The sequence below is a fragment of the Natrix helvetica genome (assembly GCF_964273705.1).
Source record: "Natrix helvetica genome assembly, chromosome: Z".
In the NCBI taxonomy this organism is placed as follows: Eukaryota; Metazoa; Chordata; class Lepidosauria; order Squamata; family Natricidae; genus Natrix; species Natrix helvetica.
In genome coordinates, this window is record NC_138554.1 from 97,399,540 (window position 1) to 97,423,389 (window position 23,850).

General features: G+C 36.3%; 1 protein-coding gene across 3 annotated transcripts; it reads left to right on the plus strand.

Annotated features, from left to right (window-relative positions):
- Window positions 1–866: 866 nt before the first annotated feature.
- On the plus strand, window positions 867–22,139 carry SCRN1 (secernin 1). Of its 3 annotated transcripts, none has more exons than XM_081969846.1 (9): window positions 867–1,045; window positions 8,105–8,264; window positions 10,861–11,042; window positions 13,220–13,422; window positions 14,899–15,093; window positions 16,652–16,817; window positions 19,003–19,108; window positions 21,542–21,701; window positions 21,969–22,139. In XM_081969846.1, exons 2-9 carry the CDS (start codon window positions 8,106–8,108, stop codon window positions 22,004–22,006), a joined length of 1,209 nt encoding a protein of 402 aa, XP_081825972.1. In that variant the 5' UTR covers window positions 867–1,045; window position 8,105; the 3' UTR covers window positions 22,007–22,139. The 3 variants fall into 3 exon arrangements, with proteins under 3 accessions (XP_081825972.1, XP_081825971.1, XP_081825973.1); XM_081969845.1 differs by having other exon boundaries at window positions 869–1,045; window positions 18,928–19,108; XM_081969847.1 differs by lacking the exon at window positions 21,542–21,701 and having other exon boundaries at window positions 869–1,045; window positions 18,928–19,108; window positions 21,969–22,105.
- The last annotated feature ends 1,711 nt before the right edge of the window (window positions 22,140–23,850 follow it).

Consider the following 23,850-nt stretch of genomic DNA (forward strand, 5'->3'; position numbering starts at 1 on the left):
ACATCTCGTGGCCACATGCACTGAGAAAATATCCTCTTTTACGGCCCTTGGACAAACCGGTGAAGTTGTTTGCCTCCAGGAAGCACTCGAACCGCTCGAGGTAGGCATCCCATGTTTCAATGGCCGGGCTGAATGCCGTGAATTTTCTTAGAAGGACGGAACTGAGGAATTAGGCTTGGAGCAATGTCTTGTCGCCTGTAACTTGGGGCAGCTCTTATTAGTGACTTCGCTTTTCCTTTACCTCCATCCTAATCCCACCCTTGTCGCCTGTGTTCTGTAGGGAGAACAGACAGGCAGGAAGTGAGGCAAGGCAGGCAACCTGAAGCTAACACAACCTTTATTAACAGTTTAACATGGCAAAAAGTAAGGCAAACCTCGAACAGGCAAACAGCAACATTTGACAACTGACAGCTCTGTCAGACGCTGAACCAATAGAATGGCTGCATTCTCCCGCCAGCTGGCTCCTCGGTCTCAACCAATCAGGGGCTGGCAATGATAGTCAATGGCGTCTTAACACCGGGCTTTAGACAAATCATTAACATCAACCCACCTTTGAGGGTTCGGGAAAGAGAGGGAAATAATGTTATTATTTCTACCTTTCCCTCCTACTTAGCAACTTGGTTTGAGATTTCACTTTGTTCATGCTCAGAAGCGCGGCGCTCATATTCCGCACCCTGGGCGAGGCCGATGTTTCCTAGGTGCCCCCTCCGCTGCTGTCTGATAGAAAGAGCTCCAATCCCCTCCTCCCGCTGTCGCCCGCCCTAGTGTCGCCGCAGCAGCCCAGCCGTCTGAGCCCAGCGCAGGAAAGGCGAGCGTCAACTGCTGCGACAAAGGCGGCGCCACCGGGTGGTGAGGTGGCAGAGCAGTCGCTGACGTCCGCCCTCCCTCCTCTTTCTCTCCTGTGCTGCTGCCGAAGTTGTTCACGTGGGTGGGAGCCTGGCTGTTACCTGGAGCCGAGCCTCTTTCCCCCTGGTGTCTGCAAAAAGAGAAGCAGCCGCCGGCGGAGGAAGATCCACGGAGAAGCGTCTTGAAGGTGGCCCGAGAGGTGAGTCCTTCCTTGCCGAAAGGGGGAGAAAGGATGCGCTATGATGCCAGCTAGGCGTCAAGGGCATGCCCGCTGCTGCGCATCGCCTGTGTGAACGCTTTCAGCCCGGCCTCGCTTCAAGCTCTGCAGCCTTCAAGCTCCGAGCGGCGGAGCGCTTTGGGATGATGGACAATCAGCGCCAGTCTAAATCGCCTCAGGGAGTCTCGCAAGGCTTCCCTCCTCCCCTCCTCTCTTTTGCAGCCGGATCCGTGTGGGGAAACGAAAAGGCTGTGGATCGCATTTGCCTTTTCTATTTTTCCCTTCCTTGTGGATGTTTTTACTAGAAAGAAACCAGGAGGATCAGAAAGAGCTTCAGAGCTTTTAGGATAGTGATGCCTCAACAGTAGGTGGTTATTTTTGCAAGAGGATGTGAGGATGATCACATCCAGCAAAAAGTGATTTTAAAAGCTTAGGCCTATGGTCTGTGGCCCACAATGGCTACTTCAATGCATTGATCAGGGTTAGCATTAAGTTGGGTTCATGCATTGGGCTAAGCAGTTTTAATTTGGCTTGGCATGTTGTCAGAACTCACTGACTTAGGTCTGAATACTGTGCTGTGTGGTTTAATGAACCAACCCCCAGAGTTTTTCTTAAGGTGCTAAACCAGGGCCAAACAAATCATGGTTTCGTGCAACCCGTATGATTATGCATAGAAATCTTTTCCTGTCACTCAAATATCAGATGACATTATGCTCCACAGCATAGTTTGAGGAATATAAAATTTGATTCACTGAAGCTTTACAGGCTTTTTCCAACATGGTCCAGCCTAGATATGTTGGAATGACAACTCCCTTTATTATTCTCGTTTTGGCCCCATTTGTCTGACCTTCTAAGTATTGTAGTCTTAACACGTCTGGAATGCACCAATCGATAAAAGAATGATAGGAAAAAACCCCATTCCATCAAATTTTAGGGTTTACTTGAAACTAGAATAAATTGTAGCTTGTGTATAATTCAAGATGAACAGTGGGTCTTTTAAGATAAGACTGTAGCTGCTTATTACAGTATGCCCATTTAATTATGATGTTAAATATCTAGCTGATTTTGACAGCTGATGGAACCAGAATCAGTATAATCATCATACATAATGTTAAATAAGCTCTATCTCTCTCTTTCATTTACAGGTATGACTTAGCTTTTAAGGAGATGAAATTTGTGCAATATGACTACTGCTTTGTGTGTATGTATGTATAATCTGAAGGATATGTATATGCATAACATCTGAAGAATTTTTACAAGGCTGTCTCAGTTGGCTGCCTTTAAATAATAGCGAGGGACAGATTGAAACAAGAACCTTTGCTACAATTTGCAAACTGCTAGATGCAATCTAAAATTATGAGCAATATACTCCTGGCTCATAATCGAAAAAACAATGTGTTAAACAGTCTCAGTTTAAATTACCATTACAGTATTAATTCAGTAATTCTTCAAAGCCAAGCTTTTGTATATTTAGATTCAATCTTTGCCTTTGCTGCTGATACGTAAAGAATGCAGTGTAGATTAAAGATTGCAATCTTTAATATAACTAATTAGCTCTGCTAAAGGCATTTTTTCCTCAATCTTTTTGCACTTAAATTGGATTATGTGTCCAGAACATTGCTTATCTATACCAGTATCTATTTAAAACAATTTGTTCTATTATGCAAGTCTTGATTGAAGTGAATCCCAATGACATTTGTAGGTTTTTTCTTTTTTAAATATATTTGTAGCTGTGCTTTTTTATTTGTATTATAGATAACATATAATCAAATAAATGATTGTTACAGTCATAGATCACCATGGGATGTAAGATTTTAACTGTGTTTTCCTAGTCCTCTATCTATACATCCATACAAGATCTCTGGCCATTCTTGAAAGGGGTCATAGGTTAGTAGCAAAGCACACATAAGCCCAAGTATAATCCTTGGATCAATTCCTGATTTGCAAGTACAGGTTTTCCCCCTCTCCCCTCCCCTCCCCTTCTCTTCTTTTCCATCCCATCCCATCCGATTCTCTAATCCTTATTAATTTGCCAACTGGATCCTTATGCCTAATAGTGAATGAAGATCGGTGTGCCCCTTTTTTTGAAATATCAAAAAACAAAATGATGGGGTAAAGTATAGAAGAGGTACTACATAAATAATACATAGACATTTTGAAATATAGAAGTACAAGTCCCTAACTATGGGACTTGTCCATTATTATTATTATGTGGTTAATCTTTGGTGAGATTCACAGCCTTTGGGACTGGTTGGTAGCTCAACAGCTCGAGTCTATTATTATTATTATTATTATTATTATTATTATTATTATTATTATTATTATTATTATTATTATTATTTCCAAAATAACTTTGGAATTGTTGTTCTAATGGTCTACATATATCGCTTCATTATTTTTGTTTTTTGAAACAATGAAATGTAATAGTTACTAGTAAGACTAAGGCCTTTAAAGCAAATGTCAAGTGTTTTTCAAATCATTGGCAAATATAGAACTATTCAGTTATATTCAGCAACAATTCTTTTGCATCCAGAGGCAGCTTTTTAAGGATACAAAGTGTTCTCTTGAAAATGTATCAAATATACAGTTTCAAAATTTCTGGAGAGTGTGGGTTATTTCCTTTCATGTTTAGCTTCTGGGTGACATAACACAGTGTCTTAGGAAATACTGTGTTTGATGTGTATAAAGGCCTGGCAACCTTAAGATGTTACAGCTTATGCTGATACTGAGAATGAATCCAGGTTAAGAATTTGATGTTCTGAATTTAAAACTATGCCAACGGTGTTGGCCAGGTGGTCTATCTGGATGGCAGTTACTTCATCCTCTGAATGGTGAAGTTTCCTGCTTCTTTAGTCTTCCTATCCATGCCAGGAAACTAATCACTTCCTTTCCTGTGAGCAGGTCTGTGAGGAAATACAGTTTTAATTTGCATGATCAAACAAGTCCAATATAGCAATAGCAATAGCACCTAGATTCATATATTGCTTCACAGTGCATTACAGCCCTCTCTAGGTGGTTTACAGAGTCAGCATGTTGCCCCCAACAATCTGGGTCCTAATTTTATTGATCTCAGAAGGATGGAAGGCAACCTTGAGCTAGTGTGACTCAAACTGCCAAATTGCAGCCGGCAGTCAGCAGAAATAACCTGCAGTACTGCATTCTAACCACTGCCCCATTGTATCTCCTCATATCATACAATCCTAGAATCCTGCGCCAAAAAATCCTGCATCATAAAATCCTAGAATCTTAAAGGACTTTAGGGGTCCTTGATACAAATCCCCTGTTCAGTGCAGGAGCTGCTTGCTCAGAGAAGCATTTTAATGGTGGACCAGTTGAGGAGACCCATTTCATGTTCTGCTGTCATCTGAATCAGAAGACAAAACTGGCATGTTATAGTCAAATTCAGGGAGAAAGCAGTTTACTCTTTCCATTTCCCTCTTGTCACCTGCTAAAAGGGGAAATTGTCACAACTCTTATCAACATCACTCCTGGTCCCAAATATTCCAAATCAATAGGTGTTTTAAGGAATGGAAGCAAGTGGAACATCACTGGAAGTAACTCGTGAATACAAAAAGGGCACTGGAGTGTAGAATATGGCATTAACTCATTTCATTTATGTAGAATAGGCAAAAAGGAAAAGTGATTACAATAACCCACCCATCATTTCTTCATTTCATTAGTAAGACAATCCTTCCAAAATGCTTTTGGATGTGGCTGGCTCAGATCTCTATCCACCATCTTGTATCCAAGGGAGACAAAAGAATGTGTGGAAGCAAGGGAAAAGCTTTATTGGGGAAATAAAATGATATTACCAGCAGGATCTTCCTTTCTACAGTCCAATGGGGAAAAACAAGTTTTGAACATCTGCTATAAAGAACCATTTCTCAGCTGAAATGCATAATTATTCAATACAGGTAGTCCTTGACTTATTACAATTCATTTAGTGACCATTCAAAATTACAATGTCACTGAAAAAATGACTTATGACCCTTTTTCATACTTACAACTGTTGCAGCATCTTCATATAATGTGATCTAAATTCAGACATTTGGCAACTGATTCATATTTATGATGGATCATGTGATCCCCTTTTGCAAGCTTTGGACAAGCAAAATCAATGGGAAAGCCAGATTCGCATAACAAATCATGTTACTAATTTAAACAACTGCAACGATTCACTTAACTTTGGCAAGAAAGGTCATAAAATGGGGCAAAATTCATTTAACAACTGTCTCACTTAGCGATAGAAATTTAGGCTCAGTTGTGGTCATAAATTGAGAATTACTTGTACATCCTTGAAATTCTAGCTGGAGAAGATGCAGGATGTCATAATAACATAGGAGAACATGATGGAATACCAAATTGTTCCTTGAATGTTGCAGAGCCATTTTTTACATATTATTAGGGACCGATCAACATTCAGCTGACATGCTGAAAGATTATGTACCCTGAAATGGAAGGAAATAAATGATGAGGTATAAGGCAGCTTCACCTCAGCTCTGTACCTCCTGATGTATCATGTTGGAAATTCCATAACCCTTTGGGATGACAAGAGTTACACTCTAAAACATTTGGAACGTACTATGGTAGAAAAAGATTTATATGTTTAAATATACATTTAACTATCTAAAAGTAAGTTTTCAAAATCCTCTTATGGCCACTGGTAACCATGGTATGTATTTCACACTTAGGTCACATTGGCTGGATTTCCATGATAATTCATAGTTTGTAAACTATGATGATTGAAATTCAACAGCATGCTAAATGTAAACAAAATTTGTTGTGCAATGTGTGAAAGCAACCGAAAGACTCGGTAACAAGTCTGCACCTTCTGAGATGCAGAACCTTTTTGGCTAACTAATAGCAAAATAATATTCAATTGAATTTTGAGGACAATTGCCTGGTTTTATCCACAAATGGATTTTGATCAGTGCTTTTTAGTTTCTTCCCCAAAATTTGGTAAGTTCAATTGAATTATCACTTTGTAGCAAGTACAATTTCTAGCTATAACAAATGTAATATTCTAATAAAATCTACACTATTTGTAAATTAATGCTTTATAATTTAGGAAAATATGTAAGTCATAAAAAGCCACCAGAGGGCAGGATGTTGGCCTGGTATCTTTAATCAGAAGTTTCACAGCTGAGGGGTGAAATTGATGCATATAAAGGGCAGCGATGGCTGGATATCAGAAGATGCCGTCTTTTTTTCAGCCAGTCAGAATTGCTTCTGTACACCTACTAAGAGTGCTACAGCTACAGGCATAGAGATTCTAGAAGACTGGTTTTCTTACTATGAAGTAAGATTAAACACTTTGACAAGCTCGCTTGTATGTATCTTCTAAATTAATTGTGAAACCTGTTTTGGAGTACTGTGTGAAGAATCCAGAAACATATAACCATCTTTTTAAAATATTTATATTTAATAAACAAACACTATCCCCATCACAGTGTTTAGAATGGCATTTTTCCTGAAAGATAAGACATAATGGTGGAGGATATTATTTATTTTGTCATTGAGATTATTTATACTGTTTAATACATGCTCCTACCTGTCGGCTTCTGTTGAGTTAAAAGCAAGAAAAAGGGGGGAGGAGAAGGAAGGTCCCATAGAAATGGTTGCCTGAAAAACATAGGCCATTATATTTGAACTTTTGAAGAAATCCTAAAAAAGGGTCATGATCAGCATTCAAGAAAATCTGGCCATCAGTTCTAGTAAGCTGAATTTCTAACCTATGACAGACAAGTGGAAGCATCTGAGCATGGTTAATGGAACCAAAATGTTAGGGTAATAAGTCAGAAAAACTAGCAATCCCCCATTTTTTTCAGTTCAGTGAAATTGCAAAGCCAGTCTGATTTTCCCACACTCGAGGCCTTCTAGAAGCTGTTTCCTAGTGACTGTATTTGCACCCACAGTTGATGGCTGACCCCTTTGAAACAAAAGCTGATTGGCAGACAACTCCTCCTCCTCCTTTTCCTTGCTTGTTTCAGGGTGAGCCATTACACAGTGTGAGGGCCTATTTCTAATGCTATAAATGTATGCAATTTTTTTTACAAGTCTGGCATTTCCTTATTTTAAAATAAAACTCAACTACAAAGAAATTCTGCTTGAGAATCAGTCTTAATAAGATATTTATAACCTATGGTAACAGCTGTACCCCAAGAACGAAGCAGGAGTTGGAGATTTGCCAGCTATCCCAGTTTCATAGCACATAACTTTTACGTGTCTCTGGGTTTCTTGAAAGCATGTGAAAAGAAGCCTTGGATTACAGGTAGAATTTAGAGAAGGAAAAAAATAAACAAATTTTGTTCATTTCTTGTATTATTCTTAATTCAGGTTGAGGTTAGCATTCATCCCCAGCCATTCCAGTCTTGAAGACAACCTTACATACAAACTCTATTTGGGATTTATCTTGACAGAGTGAGTTGATGAAAAATAATACACCTTCATATTAATCAAAACTATATTTTAGCATACTGAATATGTTAAGCATATCGTCATAGTAATGACAAAGGCATTTGCTGAGCAATTTTTTTTTCACAGTGGAAAAAGTAGCATTCCTGTATACAGTCAATTGCCCTTGAAATTAATATACATCATCTATCCAAGAGCATTTTGCTCTTGACAATGAAAAATTTGTTGCAAGTTGTCACTTCATTAATCTTAAAGAATGAGAGTTTGTTTTCTGGCCATTATCTTTTGTTTGATATGGCATACATCAAAAGTGATACAGGTATTTTATCTTGGGATAAACTATCAAGGCAGGCATAATGACTCAAAACAATAATCAATAAAACTGAATTGTGTCCTCAGTTTTCATGTGCTAATTCCTTTTATAGCCAGAAAATAGCAATTACTCTCATATCCATCCAATCAATCATGGTTAGCATAAGGTTATATGCAGTTGTCAAATAAATAGTTTTAAATGAATAAAAAAAAATCCTGTATCTGAATTTGTGCAGCCAGTTCTATTACAGGTTCTAATCCTGAAATAAGGCAAGCTCATATCTTTAATATATACTTGTACCTTTTATGTTTTAGGATGGATGTAGCACCTCCCAGTTACTGTTTTGTTGCATTTCCACCATCTACTAAAAATGGCCATGTAGTAGTTGGAAAAAATTCTGCACGTCCCCGTGATGAAGTTCAGGAGGTAGTTTATTTTGCTGCTGCTACTTATGATCCAGGAAGTAAAGTTGAGGTAAATAAAAATATTTGAGGTTCTGGCAAAATATTTTTGAAAATGGTTGAAACACTTGTAGAGCATCTTAAAATACTATTTTTCTTTTCCTTCCTTCCAATTGTCTGTCCCCAGTTGGTTCTGTTTATCTGAGACAGTGTACAGTTAACAGAGATTAACAGATCTTCTTTATCAGATATCAATATGTTCATCATAACAGCGATATTCCTATTTTTCAAAGACAGATTGTGATATATTTAAATCTTCTGTATAAATCTGTAGAAAAACACCATAAGTATTTCAGTAGTTTGAATTTATGTGGCTGTTGGATCTTCAGTAATGTGATTAGATAAATTCACTTGTCTCAGATGATCAATTTTAGAGCCTTTTTAAAAAGGGTAGTCTATTCATAGGCATGTTTGGTTCTTCAGCATTGAGATTATAGATTCAGCTATCCAGATTTTATTATAAATATAATATTATTATAAATATAATATTAATAATAATAATAAAAACTTTGGGCTTGAACTTTGGGCTTGAAAAATGTGCTATATTATCCATGCAGCAAGGAAAATGGAAAAAAACAGAAGGAATAGAACTGGGAAATGGAAATATAGTGAAAGCATTACCAAAGGATGATGGTTACAAATACCTAGGCATATTGGAAGCAGACAACATCTTGAATGGAAAAGTCAAAGAGTCAACGCGAAAGGAATACATCAGGAGGGTCCGCAAAATATTAAAATCAAAGCTGAATGCTGGAAACATAATTAAAGCCATTAATACATGGGCAGTTACTCAGCTGGAATCATCAACTGGACTCTGGCTAAACTTGAAAACTTGGACCGGAAAACACGCAAACTTTTGAATATGTACCACGCCTTACAACCACGAAGTGGCATCGACAGGTTGTACCTGCCAAGAAAAAGAGGGGGCAGGGGGCTGTTGCAAATCCATCAAACTGTAGAAGAAGAAAACCGAAGTTTGAATGATTATGTGAACCAAAATACAGAACAATTGCTGCAGGCTGTGAAAACAGAAAACATCATAAAAACAACAGAAACAAAGGCAGAATATAAGGAAAAACAGCTGGATGACAGATTAAATAGATGGAAAACCAAAGCTTTGCATGGACAGCACTTGAAAAACATTGAAGGAAAATGTGATGTCAACTTGACACGGACATGGCTTAAGATGGGAACTATCAAGAAAGAAACGGAATGTTTAATACTGGCTGCTCAAGAACAAGCACTACAAACTAATGCCATGAAAGCGAAGATACAAAAATCTACTGACAACCCAAACTGCTGACTTTGCAATAACGTCGAAACTGTTTCACATTTAATATGTGAATGCACAAACTGATTACAAAGCATGATTACATGACCGAGTTGCTAAATTAATCCACTGATCACTATGTTAAAAATATGATTTACCTGTATCCAGAAAGTCATGGGAACATAAAGTGGAAAAAGTTATCGAAAATGAGAAGGTGAAGATTATGTGGGACTTTTGAATACAAGCGGATCGTCATTTGGAGCACAACACGCCAGATATCACGGTTGTAGAGGGCCGAAGTGTACAGTTTATTGATATTGCTGTTCCTGGAGATGCCAGAGTCGAAGAAAAAGAACTAGAAAAAATAATGAAATATCGTGATGTGGCCATCGAAACTACACAGCTATGGATAAAGCATGTAACAGTGATACCCATTGTCATCGGGGCACTTGACACCATGCCCAAGAATTTTACAAGATACATCCAAAAATTGCAGCTTCCTGCAATAACACCAGCGGAACTGCAAAAAACTGTGCTACTCGGAACATCTTATATTTATAAGTATTGGTTGATATCTAGGATCCTGGCAGCAAACTGTATCAACCATTAGCACCAGTCACTGGTATTTGTAATGCATTTTTGAATGTTCAATTGGCTGAGTTTCATGTTTAATGAATAAAGTATATAATAATGCATTCATGACCTCAACACATCAGGAGTTACGTGTTAAGATCATGAATGCATTTGAAAACTTTAATCTTTAAATATTTAAAAAGATTGTAGGCAAAAGTCACCTAGCCCCTCTTATGACTCTTTAAGGCTGCTTATGTAGTTCATACTTAATTATAATAAGATAATAAACTACAATACAATGGCTTTCTCTAAACTAGTTTCACTTATGATGTTCAGACAGCAATTCCTAGAATTTAGCCATTGTAACTGGGGATTTTGAACATTGCAGGTCGCGGAAGAATTTATTAGGAATTTCATGAAAACCTGAATGCTTTAGTGTTTATTAAGATAAAAATTATATGTAGTCCAGTCCAAAATCTAAAATGACATTAACATTTTAAGATGAAGACTGAGTAATAATTTGATCTAGTAAACTAATGGCTTGGAAATTTGGAGACCGTGAGTTCTAGTTTTGTTTTAGCCATGAGAACCATCTGTCTGGCTTTGGGCCAGTCACTTTCTAAGGCCAACCCACCTCACAAGGTTGCAGGGAAAAAGAGGACGAAGATGCAGCATGATGAATGTTTGCTGCCTTGAATCACTATAAAGTAATAAAGGTGGGATAACATTTATTAAATAAATAAATGAATCTCCTTTTTCCATACAGTGCACATACATTGAAATAGATCAAGTACCTAAGACAAATGCTGTTATACTGAGCAGACCTTCCTGGCTCTGGGGGGCTGAAATGGGAGCCAATGAACATGGAGTCTTCATTGCTAATGAAGCTGTGCTAGCCAGAGAAGCAGCCTCTGAAACTGAAGCTCTCCTAGGAATGGATCTTGTGAGGTGAGACGCTCATTTTATGAACAAGGAATTTATGGGACTGTTCCAGAATACTACCAGATTAAAACAATGTATCATTTGATATGGTGATTTTGAAAATCATACAAGACACTGGAAATAGATAGAAAGATAGATAGAAAGACAGACAGACAGAGAAAGCCAAATCTGGCCCTAGGTTCTACCTCAGTTTACCTTCCCAATAAGCATCTGAGCTGGAAGATAATTTAAAAGCAATTTATTAGGGTACCTTGATAAAATGAGATCTTGCAATGAAAAAGGAAGGAAGAAAACCTTGAACCCTATGCATCCCTCTTTTTTATAGTTAACACAACAAAGAAAATGCTAGGGGAAAGTTGATTGGACAGGGTAAAAGTAACCTCCCTTTTGCATAGGCAATCATTACATGTAGTCAAACCAGTAATGGTATTCTATTCTCTTCACTACTGGTTCGGTAGCATGCGCAGAAGGTCAGTGATGACATCAGGGTGAGTGGGCAAAGCCTCGCACTGCCGCCACCAGGCAAACTGGTGCGAACAGCAGCATATCACCTCTAAGTCAAACATGTTATATATTTACATCCCATAATATCACACATGTTCACTAAAATGAGGTCTTACATGATAAAGGGTATAATTGGAGGGAAAAGGTTGTTTGAAGTTCACAAAAGAAATAAACCAGACCACCCCAATTTGTACTAACAAACTTTTTCTTATCTGGAGCTAGTCTACAGCTTGTTTATCAGTTTAAGAATGTTAAAAGCTAATAAACCTGAACATCATTTTAAAATGATAAATAAATCAAATTGAAATACAAAGTATGTTAGTTAACAAATTACAAAACCCATGTCATTTGCCCCTCAATAGAGTAAGTAAGTAAGTACGTGCGTACGTACGTACGTACTTTTGGTAATATTATTGCATTGGTCACTCTGTTTTAAAACCAAAATACATTCAAATATAGTGATGCACATGAAGTGTATTTGAAGATTATACATGAAGATTATATACAAAGTGTAACTCTTATTCCAGACTTTATGAAGCCCACAGTTCAACCCTAAACTAGCAATATTCTGTTCAATCAGTGTATTATAGTATATTAATGTTTTTTTTTAATTCATGGGGAAGATCTAGCAGCTAAAGGTACATATTCTCTGAGATCAGCTTACAGACCCAGAAAATCCATCCATCCATCCTCCCTCCCTCCCTTACACACATAGAAATTCATTCCCTCCATTGTTTCGTCCTAGATTAATAGTAATTATATTTGATATATTTTCTTGTAACCCAAATTCATTATAACTCCAAACTGCTAATCAGACTGTTCTTGGCACTTTAAAAAAAAGTCAGTAGCTTGTATTTCTGCATCCTTCTTTTGTTAAATAGAATTTTGTTCAGTAAGCTATTTTATTCATTGAAGCACTTTAATGAACCACAAATTATTAATGTTTATCCAACAGCCTGCCCATCTGGAAGACAACAATTTGCAAATCTATCTGGAACAGATTTCAAATTATCCAGCAGCATTTTTAAAAATAGTAAACAATTTTAGGAATTTACTCTTTTCCTCTGACTGCCACTTTTCCACTACAAAATTATTCTCCTTCTCTTCCTCCCTTTTCTCTTTTTCATAAAGCTGATCTACAGGTGATACAGATTAGGGCTCCAGGAAATAGCCAAGATAGATTTGCTCAACCTCTGTTGAACAAGATGCTGGTTTTGCTTTCTGGGAGCTTACTAACATAATACCAACATAGATGAACAGCATCAGTATGGAGAGTATTGTGCTTGAAGAATATTCACAAAGACAGGGAAATCCTTTTTTATTCCACCATTCATAGTTGCTAAGGATGTATTTTTCAAGATGTGAGGCTAATTGTTGCATTGTTGTCATACAGTTGAATTTGTGCTGTTTTACAGTACCAATAATTCCCCAGAAAACACATGCAATCATTGTTTGTTTAAACCAGTGTTTTTTCAACCTGGCAATTAGCATGCTAGGTGAGGAATTCTGGAAGTTAAAGTCCATACATCTTCAAGTTGCCAAGTTTGAAAAACACTGCTTAGACTTTACTTAATTACTCAATAGACAGCTACATTGTTTTCTTCTTTTCTGTATATAAATTAAAGATAAATTCTAAGTGCTTCTGTAACTAAGGTAGCTTTTTTTTATTCCTTTCCCAGACTTGGGCTTGAAAGAGGTTCAACTGCTAAAGAAGCCTTGGATGTCATTGTCTCGCTGCTGGAAGAATATGGTCAAGGTGGAAATTACTATGAAGATGGAAATACATGCCATACTTTCCTGTCTGCTTATCTGATAGTAGACAGAAAAGAAGCCTGGGTGTTGGATACTATTGGAAAGTATTGGGCAGCAGAGAAAATTATAGGTCTGCTTTAATTTTTATCCCCATCTATTACTTATAAGAAAATATTATAAAATGTGAATTTCCAATGTGACACTGTATAAATTCAGATTTTATTTCTTATATATACTTGTATTTTTGTTTCACCACCCAACTGGAGTTCTCTAGACAGCTTATAAAATAGAAGTTAGAAATCCTCAAATCTGAAAGTCAAAAAATAAAATGGACCTGAGTTCAAAAATAACTGTAGAGTAAAATGACTGGTGTAAGGGTCTTCAAATTGTTTCTAAAAATTAATCATTTAGAACTAAAGTGTGAAAAGAGTTTTTCTCTGACTTTCACTAAATCAATAGCCAATAGATAGAGGCAAATCAGTTGGCTTCACACACCCACATACCACACACCACACACATATCGGCCTAGCTTCTCTGATGTTTCCCTGCCAACCTAAATTTTTGCCTCTACCTCACCCCAATGCATTGTTTTCAACCACAGTCTTAGGCAGTTTACTTCTCCATCTACCTGATGTTACTGCTCTCCATTTTTCAGAGTTTTGCCATTTGTAGTAAGAACTATTCTTGAAGTTCTTACCAGTTCTCTTTCTGGCTTGTTCAGTTCATTTTTTCTCTCTCTTATTCTCATTCACATTTTCTGTGTCCTTCTTAGATAACCATTCAGGAAACACAACTAGATGAGCTAAAGTTACTTTATTATTAGGCTACATCACAGTAACAGAATCTTGCAAGTCTGACTGTACAAACTCTTCCCATCACCATTTTAACCATCTAATCAATTGGGGTGGGGTGGGGTGTTCCTTCCTAAGTTTCTTTCTCTGATCCTTAAGTGACCATGAACTTAAGTGACCTTAAGTGATCCTTAAGTGACTTTTCTTGTTTGATTTTTCCCTAGGCAGCATCTCTTTCCCTCATCCATAACTTCCATTACACCTCTCCAGTAGTCTCCCTGTTCTCTGCCTTAAGATTAAATCTTTTTAACTAGAAAGAGTGAGGCAAAATAAACTTCATTTAGCCTTAGCCAGGCAAGCCTCTTTTGTTCCATCTTGAAGCTTGGATTATACTTTTGTTCTTTCTAACCAGACAAGGAAGTTTGAAGCCAGTCTCCTATCTTGGCTTATAAACTGCTAAGCATGTTTTATTATAGAAGCAAGTATGTTGATTATTTTTCTGAATGGGATTTATATATTAGGTATATCTGCATATTTGCAAATCAATCTAGCCACTCTGTGCATCTATTTTTGCTACCTTCCTTAAATGTGACAGACACTTGAGTGAATGGAGAGAAGTTTTGCTATTTATTATAAAAACAGCGGTGACAAAGAATCAGTTTGTCACTGCTTTGCACAATTCAGTGGAGGGACTCTTCTAAATCTGTTACAACATTAGCACTTAGCTAATAGGGTTTTTTAAAATGCAAATTGGATCTCACTTTAGTTTTTTTAATGCCATATTTTATTTAGATGTTTTATTTTTGTTTCTATAGACGGAGTGAAGTGCATTTGCAACTGTCTGTCCTTAACTACAAAAATCGACGCAGAGCACCCTGAGCTTAGAAGTTATGCAGAAAGTAAAGGATGGTGGAGCACAGATAAGGAGTTCAATTTTGCTGAAGTATTTTCCCAAGTTGATGATTGTTCAAATTGTTGTTTGGGGAAGGAGATCTTAAAAAAGCAAGAAGGCAAGTAATTTTGTTGCCCATAGTCTGATTCAAAAGTACAAGATTAGAGCAGGAGGGCAACTTGACAATTTATTACTACCAAGGGCAAAATTTTTAGAGAGAATAAATTAGATAATGTATGCATAAAAGGGCACAAAAGAAACTTGGAACAGAGAATGCCAGGTCCTATCCAGGTAATGATCTCATGCAAGGAATTCAACACCCTTTGCATAGGAGAAGATTGAACAATTCCTCAGAAAATTTAGAAATAATCTTTATTGTGTTGACCAGTTGATTAAATAGCAAATGATAGAAAAGTTGCAAATTCATCCTGCAGAGAAGGATGAATTCCAATTGTCTAAAAAGAGGAATTGATAAAACCACACCACATTACATTTTGCATCTATTTTGTGGCCCTTGCTCTTTTCTGAATTCTAATAATTCTGTTTAACTTTACCCTCAATATTAGGTTGCAATGTTAAAAGTGATATTTGAGAGAATGAGTTATATAATAGAGGAACCTTCAGTTAGATCTGGGGCACAAGCATTTGCAAGCTAAGGAAGGGTCTTACTTGGGCTTTATGAACTATATTAGGGGCCTGAAAAAGAATGATGTCATATTGAAAGTTGGTGGCAGCTGGAGATTGCACAAAATCTGGGAGGTTGCTTAGATTAGGCACACATACATAAGGGCGCCGGAAAAATCTTTATAAATCACAATTCCTTTACAGGCATATGTATGAAAGGGAGATTTCTTTGATGTCCCGCCTCTTTCCCTGCATGTATTATTGCAACTTGCTTTTTTCCTATTTTTGATATATCTGTGGACACTGCTGGATCTTTTCCTTTGTCTCTTGGCAATAAATAGAGAATAACCATATTGCATTGTGTATGGATGGTTTTGAAGCAAGCAGTTTCATATACATATGAACACACACACACACACACACACACACACATACATCAGGGGTTGGCTGCTATGAGTTCACCTGGGTTCGGGGGAATCCGTTGCTAACATTATGGCTGGTTCGGAGAACCTCCAAATGCTCCCCCCTGCTGTGGTGCAGGAGGCCGACTAGGCCATGCCCATGCCCACCCAGCACCTGGGCAGAGGACCCATTACTGAAATTTTTGAAGCCCACCCCTGATATACATATACAATTATGTATTATATAAATATATAAAATTATATGTATTATTTTTAAAAAGTAAGATAAAAACTAATACTAATATAAAGTAAGAAAAATAAAAGAAAATCAAAGTGCAACCTTTTCTTTCAAGAAAGAAAAAAAATAGAAGAAAAAGAAAGAAAAATATTACAAAGAAGTGGTTTCCATTTTTTTTACAGCAGTTATGATGATTAATTTATTTCTTATTCTGTGTCCATTTTACCTGTTATTCTATGTTTGCAACTTTTCTTTCACTGATCTATTCTACTTAATCATCACGCATTCATTTTTTCCCTATTTTAGTCAAAAAGTCTCACACAACCTGTTACCTCCCAGATGAATTGGCAAAGTTTTTCCTCCTGAAGTGATCGTGCCTTGCTAAATTCCCAATTTCCATGTTTTTCTTCCAGGCAACATCACTGTGGAAACAATGATTGACCTATTACGTAACAAGGCTGATGGCATCTCTGTGGATTCAGACTCTTTTCTTACAACAGCAAGCATGGTGTCCATCTTACCTCAGAATCTGACTTCCCCATGCATTCATTTTTTCACTGGCACACCAGATCCATCCAAGTATGTTAGAAGACCAGCATTTTTTAATAGTCTCAAAGATTAATTAATTTTACATCTTGGATGGGTAAAATATACATTATTCTCTGTATAAGATTATGTAAAGAAATGTTCAGCATTTTGTTTTGTTTTTTCAAATCTCTGGGCTTATTTTTGCAGCTGCTAATTTAAATCTAACAGTAGTTGAGTAAAGGCATCTTTGTAAGAGTGGAAAAAAAGGATAGATGAGCTCAGTGTTGTTCAATTCTAGCAACTTTAAGATGTGTGGACTTCAACTCGCAGAATTCTCGCATGCTACCTTGGGAATTCTGAGAATTGAAGTCTACACATCTTCAGTTTGCTAAGTTTGAGAAATACTGTGTTAGCGGATTTGATCTACTGTATTGTCCATTTAAATACCTCAGCTGTGTTAGCTATTTTCCTGTAGATTGCCTGCAACGGATCCTGGGATATCAAGGCTGCTTCATTCTTCTTAATTTATTCTATTTATTACTCTTTATCTACTTTATTTATATTGGGCTCATATATCTAAGTTATATGCACATTAGTTAATTAAATTTTTACCAGAGTTCTTTGTTCTGCACTGCATTAGAACTTCAACTTTTAAATTTTACTTTTCTAATACTATGGGGTTGTTTTAGAAAACATGCACACATCCATTAAAGTATGCTGTACTTTTGTTCCAAAGCTTAAAGATGCTTCAGAGCAGGGCACTATCAGAGCCTCCTTAATTGAAGTATGTATCCTTCTGGGATTGAGCAGCAACTATGTTAAGCTGAAGAAAAGACCTAATTCTTTAAAAATCTCTAAACCTTATTAGATGTAACATAAATGGTATAAATAGTTACACCTGTGCTTTGGATACAAAATGCAAGGTATTCTCATATTTATAAAGAAATATATAAAGCCACTATTGTTTTATGAATGTATAAAACTAATGAGAGAGACTGGAGGGAATAACTGGTAACCTTTTTAGTATATTGGTAAGTTTTCATTGGAACTGTATTAATATTTTTTTCTTTTGGTAATAACTTTGCTTATGTGTAATTTAGCCATGTCAGCATTTCCTGCATCTTTATCTTTTCTTTCTGTGAATATAACTGTTTGGATTTTTCTTGCTAAAGGCAAATAGGTGAACATTTATACAAAAGTATAATGCAAAAGGGGTGGAGTAATGTTTCAGTGCTTTAAGACACTGTGCTTGTCAGCCAAAAAGTCACCAGCCCAGGTTTGAGATCCAAAGACTGTGCTCCCATTACTTGCCACAGCTCTTGCCCAGCTAACAATTCGAAAGCAGGAAAACGCAAGTAGGTAAATAGGCACGGCTTCAGTGGGAAGATTACTTTGTTTCTTACTTCATGCTGGCTACATGATAATGGAACCATCTCTCAGATAACACAGGTTCCTTTGGCCAAGAATTAGAGATGAGCACCAACCCCTTGAATCGGTCATGACTGGACAGAGAAAACCTTTAACCTTTATAATACATCAAGAAATATCATATTGGCATATATCCAGCATTGTAATTTGTCCATTACTTGCAAGATTTTTGTATTTAAAACATCAAAAAATATTTTAATTGGAAATTATGTTAAATTTATTTTTAGATGTAATAGAAATTTGAACCAAAAGTTTTGTGAATTCCAGACATTAGTTCTAATCACAGGATATTTCAAAGGAAGAAGGATTCAGAAGCAGCAAAAGGGCACTGCACACAATTCTTAAAAGTAGCACAGAGTCTATTCCAGTTGATATGAGCAACTCCATACAGAAAATTGCAATATTAAAAGCCTATATCCTTGAAGGGATAGTTTATGTGACATAAAGTTGCTGTTAATTTGTGCAGAATAGTGTGACAAAACAGACCAATTAAAAAAGTGATCAGTGGCAATAAAAATGTCCTAACATGATTATTTAAGATTTAATATAATTATAAGCAAAAGTAAATACAGTTTGTCAAAAGCATTGCATACATTTACCCTATTCTTTAATGCAATTGATATGCTCAGATTTATTTTGGGTAGGTTGTTTTTGTTTGTAGGAAAAGGTGCTAGGTGACAATGTAATCTGTAACTATAATTACTCAGTTGGCCATTCATACAACCTTTTTCAGGTCTATATTTAAACCTTTTATCTTTGTGGATGGTATGAAAATGGTACCTAAAATTCAATCACCCATTTTTGGTAGTGAAGATCCTGTGAAAAAAAATCCTCAGTTTCAGGAGAAACCTGATCGCAGACATGAACTGTACAAGGCGCAACAGCAGGCCCGATTAATCTTAGACAGTGATGAGGTAAGGCTTCCAATTCGATTTTAGAATATTAATTATTACTAAACTGATTGTTCAGTCCAGGTTTGCATTTTAAAAGCAGTTCTCTTATACTTCTATAAAATATATTAAGGTTGTGCTCCTTTTATTGCTGATTGCTTCTTTGCATAATTCTAGATAGCTTAATTCTATATTATACATGTTGATGTTTTTTGTAATCAGAAAGAGGCATGCATTGTAATAGAAGAAAAGAAACTTTCCACATATAGTTAAAAACTGAATGTTATCTTCTATAATTACTGTATCTTTATACTGATAGGTGAAATACTTAACAATATTATCTCCAACTGCTTTTTTCCAGCATGCATGTCCAATACAGCACTACATGTAGTCCTAACTTAATGTCTACTTGTTCAGTGACAGTACAATAGGGCTGAACAAGGATACTTACAATAGGTCCTCATAGTTGTGGCTGTTGCAGTATCCCCCGTTACATGATCACAATTTGAATGCTGGGCAACTGGCTCACTATTATAATGTTGCAGCAACCTGCAATCACGTGAACAATATTTGCAACGTTCACTACCAATTTCTGACAAGCAAAGCCAATGAGGAAGTGGCAGGTGGTTGCGAAAGGCATTCCTGTGATCATGGGTTGCTGAGATTGCACATTACTCACTTAAAGATGGCAATTGAGGCTGCTGGAACTGCTGATGCAAGCTAGCATGGTGATATGACATTATGTTTTACAGATATCCCAGTTCCAATTACTATCACTAAGCAAAGATTTATTTATATCTGTATTTATATCTGAAATGCTTACAATAGTATCTTCAATAACTTTTTTTTCAAGTGAGCATGTGCACTATAGGAGATGGGCAGCCATAGAAACTGAATGAATGAATGAATATCCCGAAGGTGCTTTTTTCAAAAGGCAACTGGACTTTCTAGAGTCCTTTCAACAGTTCCAAGAAGGCTCCACACCAATTTGCACCACTCAGGTGACCCTGATGACACAGATAAACATCCAGGTGACCTTAACTACTGTCTGTAAGGAGTATAAATCACTCCATTCTCCACCATCCAGTTAGAGCTGAAGAAGCTTCTTGGACAAGAAGTGCAACGTCTTCAAAGAAAAAACAGAAAGCCCAGTGCCTCTTGAAAAAAGCACCTTTGGGACGACGACGACTTGGATGACTGAGAATCTCAATAGATACATGAATGAATAGCGGGTTTGTCAAAAAAAATAATACTACAATTGTTCTTCCTAAGATGCCACCATTTTTTCCTTTTATAATTTTAAGTATTGTCAATTAAAGGACAATGCATGCAAATGGCAAGAGGAATTTGGAAGTTTTTCAAAGTAAGATGCTTGCTTCCCCCCTCCCCCCCAATTATAGCTGAAAAAAATTAGAGAAATTATTGGAAAAAAATAGAGTTTTTCTAAGGGAATTCCCATTTGTCCTAATCTCTTTCATGTGAAAGTGTTTTTATAATCATTTAAATATAAGCCAGTAGTGTGCAGCGGCATAGAGTTCTCGGTTGTATAAGTAGAGACATAGAATAAAAATCATGTTATGTATTAGTACTGCTTTATAAATTCTTAGTAAGATCACACCTGGAATACTGGATCCAGTTTTGGTTACCACATTACAAAAAAGATGTTTGAGATTTTGGAAAAAGTGCAGAGAACACCAACTAAGATTATTTTAAAGGCCTGGATACTAAAACACATGAAGAATGGTTGCAGGAATTGGGTATGGTTAGTCTAGAGAAAAGGACAACTATAGGTGATATCATAGCAGTATTCCAATATTTGAAGGGCTGCCACAAAGACTAGGGGAGCCAACTTATTTTACAAAGCACCAGATGGCAAGACAAGAAACAATGGTCGGAAACTAATTAAAGAGAGAAGCAACTTGGAATTAAGGAGAAACTTCCTAACAATGAGAACAATTAACCAGTGGAACAGATTGCCTTCAGACATTGTCAGTGCTTCATCACTGGAGGTTTTTAAGAAGACATTGGACAGCCACTTGTTTGAAATGGTATAGGTTCTCTTGCTTGAACAGGGGTTTGGATTAAAAAACCTCCAAGATCCCTTCCAGCTCTATTCTGATTGAAGTATATTTCTTGCTATATACTCCAATCTTCTCCAACTGGTCATCTTCCATGTGTTTAGTCAGCAACTTTCAGAATTTTGACATGGAATTGTAGGAATTGCAGTTCTTACACACTTTTTGATAATTCTGAATGTTGCAAAATCTGGAAGTAACCAAGTTAGGAAAGTCTGGATTATAATTTGTTAAATTTTATTATATGTAAAGTTAATGCACAGCATTTCATACTTTTTCGTTTCTTGAGATTTTTTATATGGATGCATTTGTAAGCATTTGTATAAGATTGCAGCTTAAATCCTTTTAATCAGTATTTCCTATTGGCCTTTGCATTCCTTAGGAAAAAGGTCAGACATTAAGAAGAATAATGTTAAGCCTTGAAAAACAGGGCTTGGAAGCAATGGAAGGCATACTCTCTAGCTCTGAGATTCTTGATTCTTCAGAAATAGAAGACCTTTTTTATGACTGTGTAGATACAGAAATTAAATTCTTCAAACGAAGTGAGTCTTCATGTTTTTTCCCCCCACATTAATATTCCCATTTCAGCAAATGTTCTTCTAAAAGTAAAAAAGTCAGCTTAGATATTAATATTCTTCTCTATCTCCTGAACCTAAATTACTTCAAAGCAATTTTTGGCATATATAGGAATAAGAAGTCAAGTTCAGTACATTTTGGTTATTTTGCTATATGTATATATTTCTCCTGCATTTTAGATTGGCATTTGTAATTTGTAAACTAAGACTTTATTTTTTATTTTTTCATTTCAGTTCCCATAGACAATGTTAGCCTTTGCACAAGAACATAGAACTCTTCAAGCCTTGAAAGATAATCTCACCATATTGCCGAATTTGGGAGGAAATATTCGTCTTTCTAGAGAAACTTTCCTCAGTAGCTGTATCCAGTTAACATCCTTTTTCATTACGTGTTGTCCTGTGTGTATTGCTAAAAGAGAAGATTCACTGATTGGTTCAGTTAGTAGATGCATGCTGGCCAGTGTAATGCTGGAATTTTTGTTTTATTTGAGTGACAAAACTTTAGAAATGAATAATTTTAGAAAAGACTGTAGAAGTCTCAATGTTGTTTTCAAATTAATCAGGATCTTTCGAGAACTTCCCTTCAAAATATTGATTCACTTTCAAAAGAAAGATGGTCCACTTTATAACTTCTAAATGATATTTTTGAATAGAAAATGTGGAAATGTTAAAAAAAAGGAAATTCCATTAAAAAGGGTATAACTTTTAGCAATGGAATGCTTTCTCACTAATGCTAGTTTAAATGAGAATGAAATAAATTTACATAAGCCTTAGAGAAATAGCCCACCTAGTTCTCTATTCCACATTATTTCATATTTCTTTGTGCTGCATTTGAAACAGGTTTCCAAATGTTTGGTTTATAATGTTCCCAATATTATTAGAAATCTGTTGGAAAGGTTTCAAGTGAGGTAGAATGTGAGGATATCTTCTATCACCTTTGCTTTATGCAGCTAATAAGTCTGTTACTACTTTGCCTAATAGCAGCAGTCATTTATAGCTACTTAAAATAGAACAGGATCTAATCCAATAAACAACAATTACCATTGTTATATAATTATGAATACTAAGATAGCCTCAGATGAACAAGGTTAAATTTGCACACTTTGATCGACAGACAGTTAATGAGATCAATATATTTGCATTTGCAGCAAACCAAGATTGAGTTAAAATGGCATGTGTGGTAATGACATAAGAAACTTTGCACTAGTGTACTTGCATCTCATTGTCACAGATATATAACTTGGTTTTTGTGTTATGATGCATATTTCCCTCATATCCCCACATTCAACAATAATATAAAATTAGAGTTACTTTCTTAAAGCAATTGAAAGTGAAAGTGTTATTTACCTCCAGGTTTTTGTATCCTGAATCCATTCTCCTTATATAAGTTCCTTATTGTCCATGCATCCAGATAACATTGGACATTACCAAGTTCATCTTGGCCATCAGCAAGTCATTCCTCTTACTGTTAACCTCTTAATGAAAAGATGGATGTATGGAAGAAAGTGATTGCGAAAGTGATGCCATCAGGCAGTGACAGGCGATCAGATTCTAATCTCAAAACTATGGTGCTAATCCTATAATTGAAAACATCAGGATTCTGATGTTTTAAACATTTCCAACTATCAACTTCCAACTAAACAATTGTGATCACGTCACAAATGCTGCTTATATTATTAACTAGGGACACTCATAAAACAGATGTCAAGAATGACGCACAGATTAATGAGGGGAATAATAGATTTAAAAATTATGCAGGAAACTAAGGAAAGTATTTTTCCACTGTACAAGGAATTAATTTTCAAGGGCCAGACTTTTTTTCTAGTTCTTCCAATATATCTTGTCACTATGGAGATCTACAGACTTTCCTTAGTCAAGCAATTTATCTTATATGGACAGTTTGTATAGCAAACAGCTATTATTTTATGGTTTAAAATTTCAAAGAATAATGGCATCAAAAGACAGCTGGAGAAGGGGAAAATCCATATGGTAAATGCATTGATTTGTGGACATTTTCTGCGAAACTCTAAATGTTCCAACTATGCTTCAAGATTTGATCATGCTCTCTCCCTGAGGATGTGTTCAGGATGTATAATACCTGATTGAAGCAGAATTA